Source organism: Tupaia chinensis, unplaced genomic scaffold (assembly GCF_000334495.1).
Source record: "Tupaia chinensis unplaced genomic scaffold, TupChi_1.0 Scaffold139491_1, whole genome shotgun sequence".
Classification (NCBI taxonomy): domain Eukaryota; kingdom Metazoa; phylum Chordata; class Mammalia; order Scandentia; family Tupaiidae; genus Tupaia; species Tupaia belangeri.
Genome location: NW_006199376.1, coordinates 1164993 through 1178364, shown reverse-complemented (window position 1 = coordinate 1178364; position 13372 = coordinate 1164993). Strand labels below are relative to the sequence as shown.

The window sequence follows — 13372 nt, the reverse complement described above, 5'->3', positions numbered from 1 at the left end:
GGGGGCCCCCCCCCCCCCCCCCAGCCACTTTCGACTGCGAGTGGTAGTACAGGATTTGGGGACTCGTGGGCTAGCTCCTCGATTTGATAGCCCTACCTACCGTGTAGACCTGTCCTCAGGCACCGCCCCTGGAACCCAGATCCTGCAAGTGCAAGCCCAGGCACCAGATGGGGGCCCTATCACCTATCACCTTGCTGCAGATGGGGCAAGTAGCCCCTTTGGCCTGGAGGCACAGAGCGGGTGGCTATGGGTGCGAGCAGCACTGGACCGGGAGGCCCAGGAGTTGTACACACTGAAGGTAATGGCGGTGTCAGGGTCCAAACCAGAGTTAGGGCAGCAGACAGGCACAGCCACCGTGAGGGTCAGCATCCTCAAGCAGAATGACCACAGCCCCCGCTTATCTGGGGAACCCACCTTCCTGGCTGTGACTGAGAACCAGCCCCCAGGGACCAGTGTGGGCCGGGTCATTGCTACCGACCGAGACTTGGGACCCAATGGACGTCTGACCTACAGTCTGCGACAGCTGTCAGAAGACAGTAAGGCCTTCCGCATCCACCCCCAGACAGGTAAGTCCTGGGATCTAAATTCTGAGATCCCACAGTCTCACCTCTCGATGATGAACACCCTAGATGAGGAACACCCCCTAACCCCAGGCCAGATCCCAGGTGTGGGGCCCAGGATTTAACCCAGAGTTTGGCCCTGGCATTCCCTACCACACTCCCCGAGCCCCAGCCTCTTACCGCAGGCCTCAGGTTCTGATCCCTGGATATCTGATACATGATCTCCATCCTGCACTCCTAGGAGAAATAACCACACTCCAAACTCTGGACCGGGAGCAGCAGAACAGCTACCAGCTCCTGGTGCAGGTGCAGGATGGGGGCAGCCCACCCCGCAGCACCACAGGCACCGTGCACATCGCAGTGCTTGATCTCAATGACAACAGCCCCACCTTCCTGCAGGCTTCCGGGGTTGCTGGTGGGGGCCTCCCCATACAGGTATGTGAAGGAGCAGGACCCTATCCTGAACAAGTGTGAGAGGGAGTGGGGAGTCTTCCCATAAGGCTGTGGGAATAGGTGACAGAGACTGTACCCTGAAACGGGTGTGAGAGCATGAAAGGGGCCCTGCCTGCACACTGGTCAGGGGACCTTGATCCTGGGTTGTCTCAAGGACAGGAAGGAGACAACTGCAGGTGACTTGTGTCCCCACAGGTGCCAGACCGTGTGCCTCCAGGAACACTGGTGACGACTCTGCAGGCCAAAGATCCAGACGAGGGGGAGAACGGAACCATCCTATACACTCTAACTGGTGAGGGGTGGGGAAAAGGGAGTTGGGAGGGGGATGGCTGGCCCTCAAGGCCCAGCTCCAGGTCCCAAGCCCTCGTCCTTCCGCTGCCTGTCCCCAGGTCCTGGCTCAGAGCTCTTCTCTCTGCACCCTCACTCCGGGGAGCTGCTCACCGCAGCACCCTTGATCCGAGCAGAGCGGCCCCACTATGTGCTGACTCTGAGTGCTCATGACCAAGGCAGTCCCCCTCGAAGTGCCAGCCTCCAGCTGCTGGTGCAGGTATGGCCCCCCACACCCTTGCCTGCCGCTGTCCCCCCCTCTCCGATACCTCCAGCACCATGGGGTCCTTGGGCTCTCAAGTCTAGCTATCTGACCACCCTTCCCTGCCACAGAAATCCTGCCCAGCTCTTTACACGGGTCCTCCTGAGTCTGTTCTCCCTCACGGTCCACACAGGTGCTTCCCTCAACTCGCTTGGCCGAGCCGCCTCCAGACCTCGCCGATCCTGACCCTGCGACGCCAGTGCCCGTCGTGCTGAAGGTGACAGCAGCGGAGGGCCTGCGGCCTGGTTCCCTGTTGGGCTCAGTGGCGCCGCCCGAGCCGGCAGGTGTGGGCGCACTCACCTACACACTGGTTGGTGGCGCCGACCCGGAGGGCACTTTTGCCCTTGACGCGGCCTCAGGGCGCTTGTACCTGGCGAGGTCCCTGGACTTCGAAGCGGGGCCGGCCTGGCGCGCGCTCACGGTGCGCGCGGAGGGGCCGGGTGGCGCGGGCGCGCGGCTGCTGAGAGTGCAGGTGCTCGTGCAGGACGAGAACGAGCCCGCGCCCGCCTTCGCGCGCGACCCGCTGGCGCTGGCGCTGCCTGAGAACCCGGAGCCCGGCGTGGCGTTGTACACTTTCCGGGCTTCGGACGCAGATGGCCCAGGTCCCAACAGCGACGTGCGCTACCGCCTGCTGCGCCAGGAGCCTCCGGTGCCCGCACTTCGCCTGGACGCGCGCACCGGGGCGCTCAGCGCTCCGCGTGGCCTGGACCGGGAGACCACCCCCGCGCTGCTGCTGCTCGTGGTAGCCACCGACAGGCCCACCAACGCCAGCCGCCGCCGCGCAGCGCGCGTTTCCGCACGCGTCTTTGTCACGGATGAAAATGACAACGCGCCAGTCTTCGCGTCGCCCTCCCGTGTGCGCCTCCCGGAAGATCAGCCTCCTGGGCCCGTGGCGCTGCACGTGGTAGCCCGAGACCCGGACTTGGGTGAGGCCGCACGCGTGTCTTATCGCCTGGTATCCGGTGGGGACGGCCACTTCCGGCTACATTCGAGCACAGGTGAGAGCAGGGCCTGTGAGAGTGAGGGAAGGAGGGCGTTGGAGTCAATCAGTGTAAGAGGTTCCTATCGACCTGCCTTGCTGCTCACCTAGGAGCGCTGTCGGTGGTGCGGCCCTTGGACCGGGAACAAAGAGCTGAGCACACCCTGACCATTGTAGCGTCAGACCATGGCTCCCCTCCGCGCTCGGCCACGCAGCTCCTGACTGTCAGTGTCGCGGACGTCAATGACGAGGCACCTGCTTTTCAGCAGCAGGAATACAGCGTCCTTTTGCGTGAGAACAGCCCGCCAGGCACATCTCTGCTCACTTTGCGGGCAACTGACCCCGACCTAGGTAAGACCTAGGGGGATGACTTGTGAGAGGGATGGCCTGGGGCAAGAAAGGGGATGTTCACCCTCTGATCACCCTGCATGCTGTCCTACCTCAGGGGCCAATGGGCAAGTGACATATGGAGGAGTCTCTGGAGAAAGTTTCTCCCTGGACCCAGACACTGGAGTTCTCACTACCCTCCGGGCCCTGGATCGGGAGGAGCAGGAGGTGATCAATCTGACAGGTATAGAATGAGAGGATCCCGAAACCTCCAAGATGGTGCCTGGCATATAAATACTAGTGTTATACCCCCAAAGCCCTGCTTCTACAAGTGCCCAGCTATTACAGCGCGGCTCCTCTTAGAGCTATCTTGCATGCACCAAACATAGGAGGTGGGAAGGAACAGAACATCTCTGACACGTGTATACTAATGTGCACATGTACACAAGTATGCTTGAAAGCTTGGACAGAGGAACATTTTCTGGTCTGTGTGTGCACCTGGTGAACATATCTGAACACTATCTGGTGTAGGTTTCTCTGTGAGATGGGAACAGGCTAGATCTCATTGACTTTGCTTCCCCACAGTGTATGCCCGGGACAGGGGCTCACCCCCTCTGTTAACTCACGTCACAGTGCGGGTGACCGTGGAGGATGAGAATGACCATGCTCCAACTTTTGGAAGTACTCACCTCTCCTTGGAGGTGCCTGAGAGCCAGGACCCCCAGACCCTCACCATGCTTCGGGCCTCTGACCCAGATGTGGGAGCCAATGGGCAGCTGCAGTACCGCATCCTGGGTGAGAACCATCTCGTGCCTACTAGCTCAGCACCACCTGCCTGGCTCTTGCTCCTTACTGGCCCCTGCCAGCCTCGGTCAGAATGTTTGGGTCCCTTTGCCCCTCTTTATGCCTTTCCTTTTTATTGTATGCTTATGCTTGAGTATCTCTTTCTCTGTCTCTCCAGCTCTCTGTCTCCCTCTACATCTCTATTTTGTTATTCGTTTGGGTTTTGTTTTATTTATTTATTTATTTTTTTAGCTTTTCCTACAGGGCACTTGTGCTGATGGGAGAAAGAGAAAAACAGACACAAGAAAAGTGAGAAATTACCCCCTGCCCAGGGGATGTTCATGTCACAATCCTTTCTCCTCTATTCTTCTTTCAAGATTTTGGGTGCACATGCACAGTGCCCAGTGTGATTTTCAAGCTGCTGAGTCTGGGACTTGAACTTGAAGCTGCTCATGTGGAATCCAGCCACCTTAACACCACCTGCTGGCCCTTATGTCTCTGTTCATAATCTTCCTATTTCTTTTCTTTCTTATTTGCTTCTCCCTGTAGAATAGTCATTCTCATTTTTTTGTTGTTGTTGTTGTTCTTGGGAACCCTAAACACTTTTTTTTTTTTTAAATTTTGCCAAAGGACATACACACTTGCCAGAGACAGTGAGAGAGAAAGTGAGAAGTCACCCCCCCATGGGGAATGGTCATGCCACATCTTTACTCTTCCATCCCTCCCTTATTTCAAGAATTTTGGGCATGCATACATATGTGCCTGGCTCATTTCGCAAGCCACCAGGTCCAGGTCTCAAACTGGGCAGTCCAGCCATATGACATCCAGCCACCTTAACCACCATACCATCAACTGGTCTCCCTAAACATTCTTTTTTTTTTTTTTTTTTGGAGAGTTTTTCTCTATAGGGCACATACGCTCGCCAGACAGACAGAGAGAGACATAGAGACAGAAACCGAGAAATCACCCCCCAGGGGGGATGGTCACACCGCAGTTCCTTCTCCTCCATTCTCCTCTCGGGATCTTGGGTATGCACGCACATGCACCCGGCGTGAGTTTTAAGCCACCGGGTCCGGGACGCGAACTGCGGTCGACTACGTGGGAGTCCAGCGACACAGCCATTACGCTAACTGCTGGTTCCTCCCTAAACATTCTTAACCTTTGAGAACCCTGAAGAGTTTTTTTCTGTGGGTTATAGCAATGTTTATATTGATATTTAATATTGTTAATATTTATTTAATATTATTAATATTTATATTTAAATATTAAAACCTAAAATATTTCAATATTATTGCAAATAAAGCCTGTGAAGTATACTACTTGCCGTATTTCTGCATAGACACAAGGAAATGTTGAGACTTCAAATAATAATGTTGGACAGTAATGAGGCTGCAGAGATTATAGCAGGTATTAGGTGTAATGAAGGTAGCCGACACACACTGAATCTCTGAAAACACACATATCCATGCTCTAATACTCTGCCTAGAAGATTCTAGAAAACACACGAATACACAAGCACACATTCCATTAACCAAGTAATGATGTCATCACATCATGCAGCATCTGCAAACTGTACTATACATCTGTGAGATAAGAATGAAAAAAGCATAGAATGTCTTAGCAGTGCTATGAAAAGTTTTGATCTTTTTTAAAAATAAATATTTAATTTTATTCTTCTTATTATTTTTAAATTTTGCCATAGGACATGTGTTCACCAGGGAGAGACAGAAAGAGGAAAAGTGAGAAAGCAAGCTGCCAGGTCTGGAACTCAAACTGCAGTTAGACAGGAGTCTAGCACCTTAACCACCACACTACCTGCTGGCCCCAGTTTTGATCTTAATATGTATGGAGGGTATCAGAGGACTCCCAGGTATTCTAGACCACACTCTGAGCAGTTATCAGCTGCTTTATAGTATCTTTACCTTCTGCATGTTTCTCTGCCTTTCTCTCGGTCTCTCAATCTCTCAGTCTCTCAAACCATCTCTGTCTCTCTCTGCTGCTTCCTGTAAGTGGTACCCATCCCCATGGGCTGATAATGTGTGTATACCCTTTGCAGATGGGGACCCATCAGGAGCCTTTGTCCTAGACCTAGCCTCTGGAGAGTTTGGCACCATGAGGCCACTAGACCGGGAGGTGGAGCCAGTGTTCCAGCTGCAGATCGAGGCCCAGGATGGAGGCCAGCCAGCTCTCAGTGCCACCCTGCTTGTGACAGTGACAGTGCTCGATGCCAATGACCATGCTCCAGCCTTTCCTGTGCCTGCCTATTCCATGGAGGTGCCTGAGGATGTGCCTGCAGGGACTCTGCTGCTGCAGCTTCAGGCTCATGATCCTGATGCTGGGGCCAATGGCCACGTGACCTACTATCTAGGTGCAGGAACAGCGGGAGCCTTCCTGCTGGAGCCCAGCTCTGGGGAATTGCGCACGGCTGCAGCCCTGGACAGAGAGCAGTGTCCCAGCTATGCCTTCTCTGTGAGTGCAGTGGATGGCGCAGCTGCAGGGCCCTTGAGCACCACAGTGCCTGTCACCATCACGGTGCGTGACGTCAATGACCATGCTCCCACCTTCCCCACCAGTCCTCTGCGCCTGCGCCTGCCCCGCCCAGGCCCTAGCTTCGGTACCCCAACCTTGGCTCTGGCCACACTGAGAGCTGAAGATCGTGATGCTGGTGCCAATGCTTCGATTCTGTACCGGCTGGCAGGCACACCACCTCCTGGCACCACTGTGGACTCTTACACTGGGGAAATTCGTGTGGCTCGCTCTCCTGTAGCTCTGAGCCCTCGAGATCGTGTCCTTTTCATTGTGGCCACTGACCTTGGCCGGCCAGCTCGCTCTGCCACCGGTGTGATCATCATTGGACTGCAGGGAGAGTCTGAGCGTGGACCTCGCTTTTCCCGGGCTAGTAGTGAAGCTACGCTCCGTGAGAATGCACCCCCAGGTGGGTCCCCAGCCTTGTCACCCAGATTTGTATCCCTAGATGGGCTGGGATTTCGCTTGTTGAGAACGTCCTCCGAAGTCCCACAGTCTAGTCATAGTCCAACCATACCACCCTCTCTGCAGGGACTCCTGTTGTCTCCCCCAAGGCTGTCCATGCAGGGGGCTCGAGTGGACCAATCACCTACAGTATTCTCAGTGGGAATGAGAGAGGGACCTTCTCCATTCATCCTAATACAGGTAAGGGCTGGGAGCAGGGGCTCTGGGAGGGCAAGTAAGTTCTCTGGGCCACAGGAGGCATTGACCAGGCAGAGGCTGTCTTAGAGCCAGGGTCCTCAGGGATGGAGGCTCCAGGGCCAGCAAAGGGGTTGTCACTGATGTATTCCACCTCCCCCCAGGAGCCATCACAGTTCGTGTAGCAGAGGGTCTGGACTTTGAGGCAAGCCCACGGCTGCGACTGGTGCTGCAGGCAGAAAGTGGGGGAGCCTTTGCTTTCTCTGTGCTGACATTGACCCTGCAAGATGCCAATGACAATGCTCCCCGTTTCCTTCGGCCTCACTACGTAGCCTTCCTACCTGAGTCTCGGCCCTTGGAGGGGCCCCTGCTACAGGTGTGGGGTGTGATGGGATGCTGGGGCAGGGGCTTGTCAGACTTGTCTGTGGCCAGGCCAGTGCCAGCAGCCTACTTTCCTCCTCAGGTGGAGGCAGATGACCTGGATCAAGGCTCCGGAGGACAGATCTCCTACAGTCTAGCTGCATCCCAGCCAGCACGGGGGTTGTTCCACATGGATCCTGCCACAGGCACCATCACTACCACAGCAATCCTGGACCGTGAGATCTGGGCTGAAACACGGTGAGGCATAGACCTGTAGGCCCAAGACCCTATCCTGGGTTTATCTAGCTTCAAGCCCTGTCTTATGTCCTCTTCAGTCCCTAGGCCACATGCAGAATACCCCACTTCTATGCTATATCCAAAGTCCTTCTGGCCTTCTGCAGGGTTCCACCTATCCTCAGACCCCTGATTGTGCTCTGTATGCAGGCTGGTACTAATGGCCACAGACAGAGGAAGCCCAGCCCTGGTGGGCTCAGCAACCCTGACAGTGATGGTCATTGACACCAATGACAACCGCCCTACCATCCCCCAGCCCTGGGAGCTCCGTGTGTCGGAAGGTGAGGCCTGGGTAAAGTGGGAGGTATAAGCAGTGGCCCCAAAGCACAGTTCCCTAGCCTGGGCTCCATGGATTTGCTCCGTGTATTGCAGATGCGCTCCTGGGCTCGGAGATTGCACAGGTCACAGGGAATGATGTGGACTCAGGACCGGTGCTGTGGTATGTGCTGAGCCCATCTGGGCCCCAGGACCCTTTCAGCGTTGGCCGCTATGGAGGCCGTGTCTCCCTCACAGGCCCCCTGGACTTTGAGCAGCGTGACCGCTACCACTTACAGCTGCTGGCCCATGATGGCCCTCATGAGGGCCATGCCAACCTCACAGTACTTGTGGAAGATGTCAATGATAATGCACCTGCCTTCTCACAGAGCCTTTATCAGGTATTGACACCCCTGGGTGCCCTCACACCTGAGCCCAGCGTAGGGGGCCCTTCTTGCTGGAGGGCATTTCAGGTGACGTGGGGGTGGGTGACCCATCTAAGTCCTGTGAACCATGTCCAGGTTCTGCGTCCTGTGCCAGAAAGAGCAGAAGGCAGGCAATTCTCATTCAGATACTAGGGAGTGTGGACTCCAGGTCAGAATGGAGAGGAGAGCCTCCCTTCTGGGAAAAGCCTCGGAACACAGGCTGAGTGGGCAGCAGGGCAGCTGGGAAATTAGCCATGAATGCTTTTTTTCTCACCTCAGGTGAAGCTGCTAGAGCACACCCCCCCAGGCAGTGCCATTTTCTCCGTCTCTGCCACCGACCGGGACTCGGGGGCCAATGGTCACATCTCCTATCACCTGGCTTCCCCTGCTGAAGGTTTCAGTGTTGACCCCAACAATGGTACGTCTTTGCCAGGATTCTCAGGATCAGACCCATTATCTTTGACCATGTTGGGCCATATTCTGACCTCATTCACTAGTTACTCAAACTCTTCACTCCTGGCTCTCTGACCAGGGAGGCCCTTCTCTCTCTCTCTCTCTCTCTCTTTTTAAGAGAGATTCCTGCCACAAGGCACTTGTGCTCACCAGAGAGACAGTGAGAGACAGAAAGTGAGAAATCACCCCCTGGGGGGATGATCACGCTGCAATCCCTTCTCCTCCATTCTCTATCTGGAATTCTGGGCACACACGCACATATGCCCAGTGTGAGTTTTAAGCCGCTGGGTCCAGGACTCCAACCATGGTCAACTACATGGGAATCCAGCGACATAACTGTTACGCCATCTGCTGGTCCCTCTCCTCATTATAAGTCCTGTCCTGACTGCATGTCTAGAATCTGTTCCTTGAGCTTTAAATCCTCCAGGCCATTCTGAATGTCCCAGCACACAGGCTGTTCACCCTGCAGTCTGGACTTTCCGAAGCTGCTTTCCAGACCCTGACAGGTCACATCACCCTTCTGCTCACTTACAGCCTCAGCTGAATCCCTGTTTCCTCCTTTCCTTCTCATCTCAGGGACCTTATTCACAACAGCAGCAACAGGGGTCTTGGGCCACGAGGGGCCAGGAGTGGTGGATGTGGTGCTGGAAGCACGAGACCACGGAGCTCCAGGCCGGGCAGCACGAGCCACAGTGCACGTGCAGCTGCAAGACCAGAATGATCATGCCCCAAGCTTCACGTTGTCCCAGTACCGTGTGGCTGTGGCTGAAGACCTGCCCCCTGGTTCCACCTTGCTCACCCTAGAGGCCACAGATGCCGATGGGAGCCGCACCCATGCTGCCGTGGACTACAGTATCATCAGTGGCAACCGAGGCCGAGTCTTCCAGCTGGAACCCCGACTGGCTGAGGCTGGGGAGAGTGGTGGGCCAGGGCCCCGAGCACTGGGCTGCCTGGTATTGCTGGAACCTCTGGACTTTGAAACCCTGACACAGTACAATCTAACTGTGGCTGCGGCTGACCGGGGGCAGCCACCCCGCAGCTCGGCCGTGCCAGTCACTGTCACCATACTGGATGTCAACGACAACCCACCTGTCTTTACCCAAGCATCCTACCGTGTGGCAGTGCCCGAGGACACGCCTGTCGGAGCTGAGCTGCTGCATGTGGAGGCCTCTGATGCTGATCCTGGCCCTCATGGCCTTGTGCATTTCACCCTCAGCTCAGGTGACCCTTTAGGGCTCTTTGAGCTGGATGAGAGCTCAGGTGCCTTGCGACTGGCCCAACCCCTGGACTGCGAGACCCAGGCTCGACATCAGCTTGTCGTGCAGGCTGCCGACCCTGCCGGGGCACATTTTGCTTTGGCGCCAGTGACGGTTGAGGTCCAGGATGTGAATGACCACGGCCCAGCCTTCCCGCTGAACTTGCTTAGCACCAGCCTAGCTGAGAACCAGCCTCCCGGCACTCTTGTGACCACTCTGCATGCAATCGATGGGGATGCTGGGGCTTTCGGGAGGCTCCGCTACAGCCTGTTGGAAGCTGGGCCAGGGCCTGAAGGCAATGAGGCATTTGCGTTGAATAGCTCAACAGGGGAGCTGCGGGCACGGGTGCCCTTTGACTATGAGCACACCGGAAGCTTCCGACTGCTGGTTGGCGCTACCGATGCTGGGAACCTCTCAGCCTCTGTCACTGTGTCCGTGCTGGTGACTGGAGAGGATGAGTATGACCCCGTGTTCCTGGCTCCAGCTTTCCACTTTCAAGTGCCAGAAGGTGCCCGGCGTGGCCACAGCCTTGGTCATGTGCAGGCCACAGATGAGGATGGAGGTGCTGATGGCCTGGTGCTCTATTCCCTTGCCACCTCTTCCCCCTATTTTGGTATCAACCAGACTACAGGTGCCCTGTACCTGAGGGTGGACAGCCGGGCACCAGGCAGCGGATCAGCCACCTCTGGGGGTGGGGGCCGGGCCAGACGTGAAGCTCCACGGGAACTAAGGCTGGAGGTGGTAGCACGGGGACCTCTGCCCGGTTCCCGGAGTGCCACAGTACCTGTCACTGTGGATATCACCCACACTGCACTGGGCCTGGCACCTGACCTCAACCTACTGTTGGTAGGGGCTGTGGCGGCCTCCTTGGGAGTCGTGGTGGTGCTTGCACTGGCAGCCCTGGTCCTTGGGCTCATTAGGGCCCGGAGCCGCAAGGCTGAGGCCATGGTCACAGGCACCCCCGCCAGCCAGTGGCTCCTTACAGAAACTGGGCCGGGAGCCACCCAGTCCCCCACCCTCGGAGCACCTGTATCACCAGACTCTCCCCAGCTATGGTGGGCCAGGAGCTGGAGGACCTTACCCCCGGGGAGGGTCCCTGGACCCTTCACATTCAAGCGGCCGTGGCTCAGCAGAGGCTGCAGAGGATGACGAGATTCGCATGATCAACGAGTTCCCCCGAGTGGCCAGTGTGGCCTCCTCCCTGGCCGCCCGTGGCCCTGACTCGGGCATCCAGCAGGATGCAGATGGACTGAGCGACACATCCTGTGAGCCACCTGCCCCTGACACCTGGTATAAGGGCCGGAAGGCAGGGCTGCTGCTGCCAGGGGCAGGAACCTCCGAGGGGGGGCCCCCCCAGCCACTGCCACGGCCTTCCTGGGGGGCTGTGGCTTGAGCCCTGCACCCGTCGGGGACTATGGCTTCCCAGCAGATGGCAAGCCCTGTGTGGCAGGTGCACTGACCCATTTGGGCTGTTGAGGAGTAGCTCCGTGGCAGCTATAACTGGGACTACCTGCTGAGCTGGTGCCCTCAGTTCCAGCCTCTGGCCAGTGTCTTCACAGAGATCGCCAGGCTCAAGGATGAAGCTCGGCCGTGTCCTCCAGCTCCCCGTATTGACCCACCACCCCTCATCACTGCTGTGGCCCACCCAGGAGCCAAGTCTGTGCCCCCCAAGCCAGCAAGCACAGCTGTAGCCCGGGCCATCTTCCCACCAGCCTCTCACCGCTCCCCCATCAGCCACGAAGGCTCTCTGTCCTCGGCTGCCATGTCGCCCAGCTTCTCACCCTCACTGTCTCCTCTGGCTGCTCGTTCACCCGTTGTCTCACCATTTGGGGTGGCCCAGGGCCCCTCAGCATCGGCACTCAGCACAGAGTCTGGCCTGGAGCCACCCGATGACACGGAGCTGCACATCTAGCTGTGGCCCAGGCTGGGCCCCGACCTGGGACGCGCACTGTGTCCCCAATGCAGGCCCCACTTTGAGCCTGCCCTGGGCAGCCTCGGACCGTGACTGGCCTCGGGGAGGCCACCACCAGGCCCTAGCTCTCCACCCCACATTCCCCAGCCCCCTCAGAGCACTAGGACCACAGAAACCCTGTTAGTCACAACCTAGAGCCAGGGCCAGTGTGGGGAGAAATATGAAGGAGGTGGCAGCGCTGGGCTCTCCTCAGTGAGGGCTTCCTATCCTGTGCAGCACCCTGACACGGAGCTGAGACTTTATTTATTGGGGGGTGGGGGATGGGAGAGGTCCCGCCAACCTGTTTGGGCCCAGTGCCTTTGGGTTCCACTGACACCCCCGCCCCTGCCCAGAACCAAGTGCCAATTCTCACTCTGGAGCCTTAATAAATTGCAGTTTGTATCCTGCCTCCGGCTCAGTTCTGTGGGGATGACTGGAAGGCACCTGCCATAGTACTGTGGACACCTCCAGAGATACAGAGGGGTGGTTGACATGGGGACATGGCACTGGGAGCTCAGGAGGCCAGCCTGAGCTTGACAATCACTTCTCTCTGCAGTCAGTCTTTTCCCTCTAACTTGGGCGCAGCAAGAATTTAGTTAGAGCAGCAACCTAGAGAGGGATTGGTTGGGTGGGAAGGGATCTATCTGGAGGATGGCCAGATCTAGGCCTGAGGATTCTTTGGTTTTTGTTTTGTTTTGTTTTCTAGAGGGTACATACCCTTGCTAGAGACACAGAGTGATAGGAGAAAGCACCCCCGCACCCCCCCCCCGCCATGGGGAATGGTCACACTGCAAACCCTTCTCCATTTCTCTCACACTTCCTGATTTGGGGCATGCACACACTCACACCTGGTGTGTTTCTAGCCACTAGGTTCAGGATTCAACCACATGGTCTCCTTAACCACCAGGTCATGGAGTCGCCCCAGCCTGAGAGTTTTAAGAGATAGGGAGTACATGTGCGAGCAGCCAAGTGGTTTATTTTTCTCGAGGCTACTAAATATCTGCACTGTAGTAGTAGAAACTCCTACCCGTTGGGTCTTTGCCATGTCAGGTTCCATGTTAGGCAATTTGCTTGCTGTACCTCTGCGTAAATTTTCACTGCAACCCTATGAGGAAGGTCACTTTCATAAAAAGGCTCTGTGTCATAAATGAAGAACCCAGGCTTTAAGAGTTTGTTGCTTTCTGATACCCTGTGGGCCTCCAGAGCCCACTTCCTTGTGATTCCTGTGGGGAATCCTGGGCTTACCCCAGAGCTCGTCTGCCCAGAGGTAGAATCTGGAGCAGCAGCCCCTCCTTTCCCCAGCATTTAGAACCACCCATTCAAAGGAGGAGCCAGCACGTCACTAGTTACTAGGCAGGAGTAGGCGTGGTGGTGGTGAAAAATAGGGCTCATGTGATCTGTCACATGACAGCAGATCTGCAGAAAGGCCGAATGGAACTCCCAGCCTGGTGAGAAAACAGGGGAGGTCTGGGAAAAAGGGATCATATTGGAGAGAATATGTGTTGGAGGGGGGATCACAGCT

The 13372-nt window shown here is 56.6% G+C and overlaps 2 protein-coding genes across 2 annotated transcripts in view; both read left to right on the top strand.

Moving 5' to 3' along the window:
* Positions 1-12249, top strand: part of DCHS1 (dachsous cadherin-related 1) — a 22236-nt gene extending 9987 nt beyond the window's left edge. Inside the window, 19 exon segments of the mRNA XM_006161993.3 lie at positions 75-566; positions 802-995; positions 1209-1305; positions 1403-1560; positions 1736-2600; positions 2693-2932; positions 3027-3152; positions 3494-3703; positions 5748-6626; positions 6749-6862; positions 7021-7232; positions 7320-7474; positions 7661-7791; positions 7883-8166; positions 8470-8608; positions 9220-10840; positions 10842-11233; positions 11236-11359; positions 11361-12249. Of these exon segments, the coding sequence (XP_006162055.2) occupies positions 75-566; positions 802-995; positions 1209-1305; positions 1403-1560; positions 1736-2600; positions 2693-2932; positions 3027-3152; positions 3494-3703; positions 5748-6626; positions 6749-6862; positions 7021-7232; positions 7320-7474; positions 7661-7791; positions 7883-8166; positions 8470-8608; positions 9220-10840; positions 10842-11233; positions 11236-11359; positions 11361-11811 (6884 nt within the window). The 3' untranslated portion in view covers positions 11812-12249.
* A 964-nt stretch (positions 12250-13213) lies between these two features.
* Positions 13214-13372, top strand: part of TPP1 (tripeptidyl peptidase 1) — a 5538-nt gene continuing 5379 nt past the window's right edge. The window contains exon 1 of the mRNA XM_006161992.3: positions 13214-13298. Coding sequence (XP_006162054.1) covers positions 13255-13298 — 44 coding nt within the window. The 5' untranslated portion in view covers positions 13214-13254. The remainder of the gene's footprint in view (positions 13299-13372) is intronic.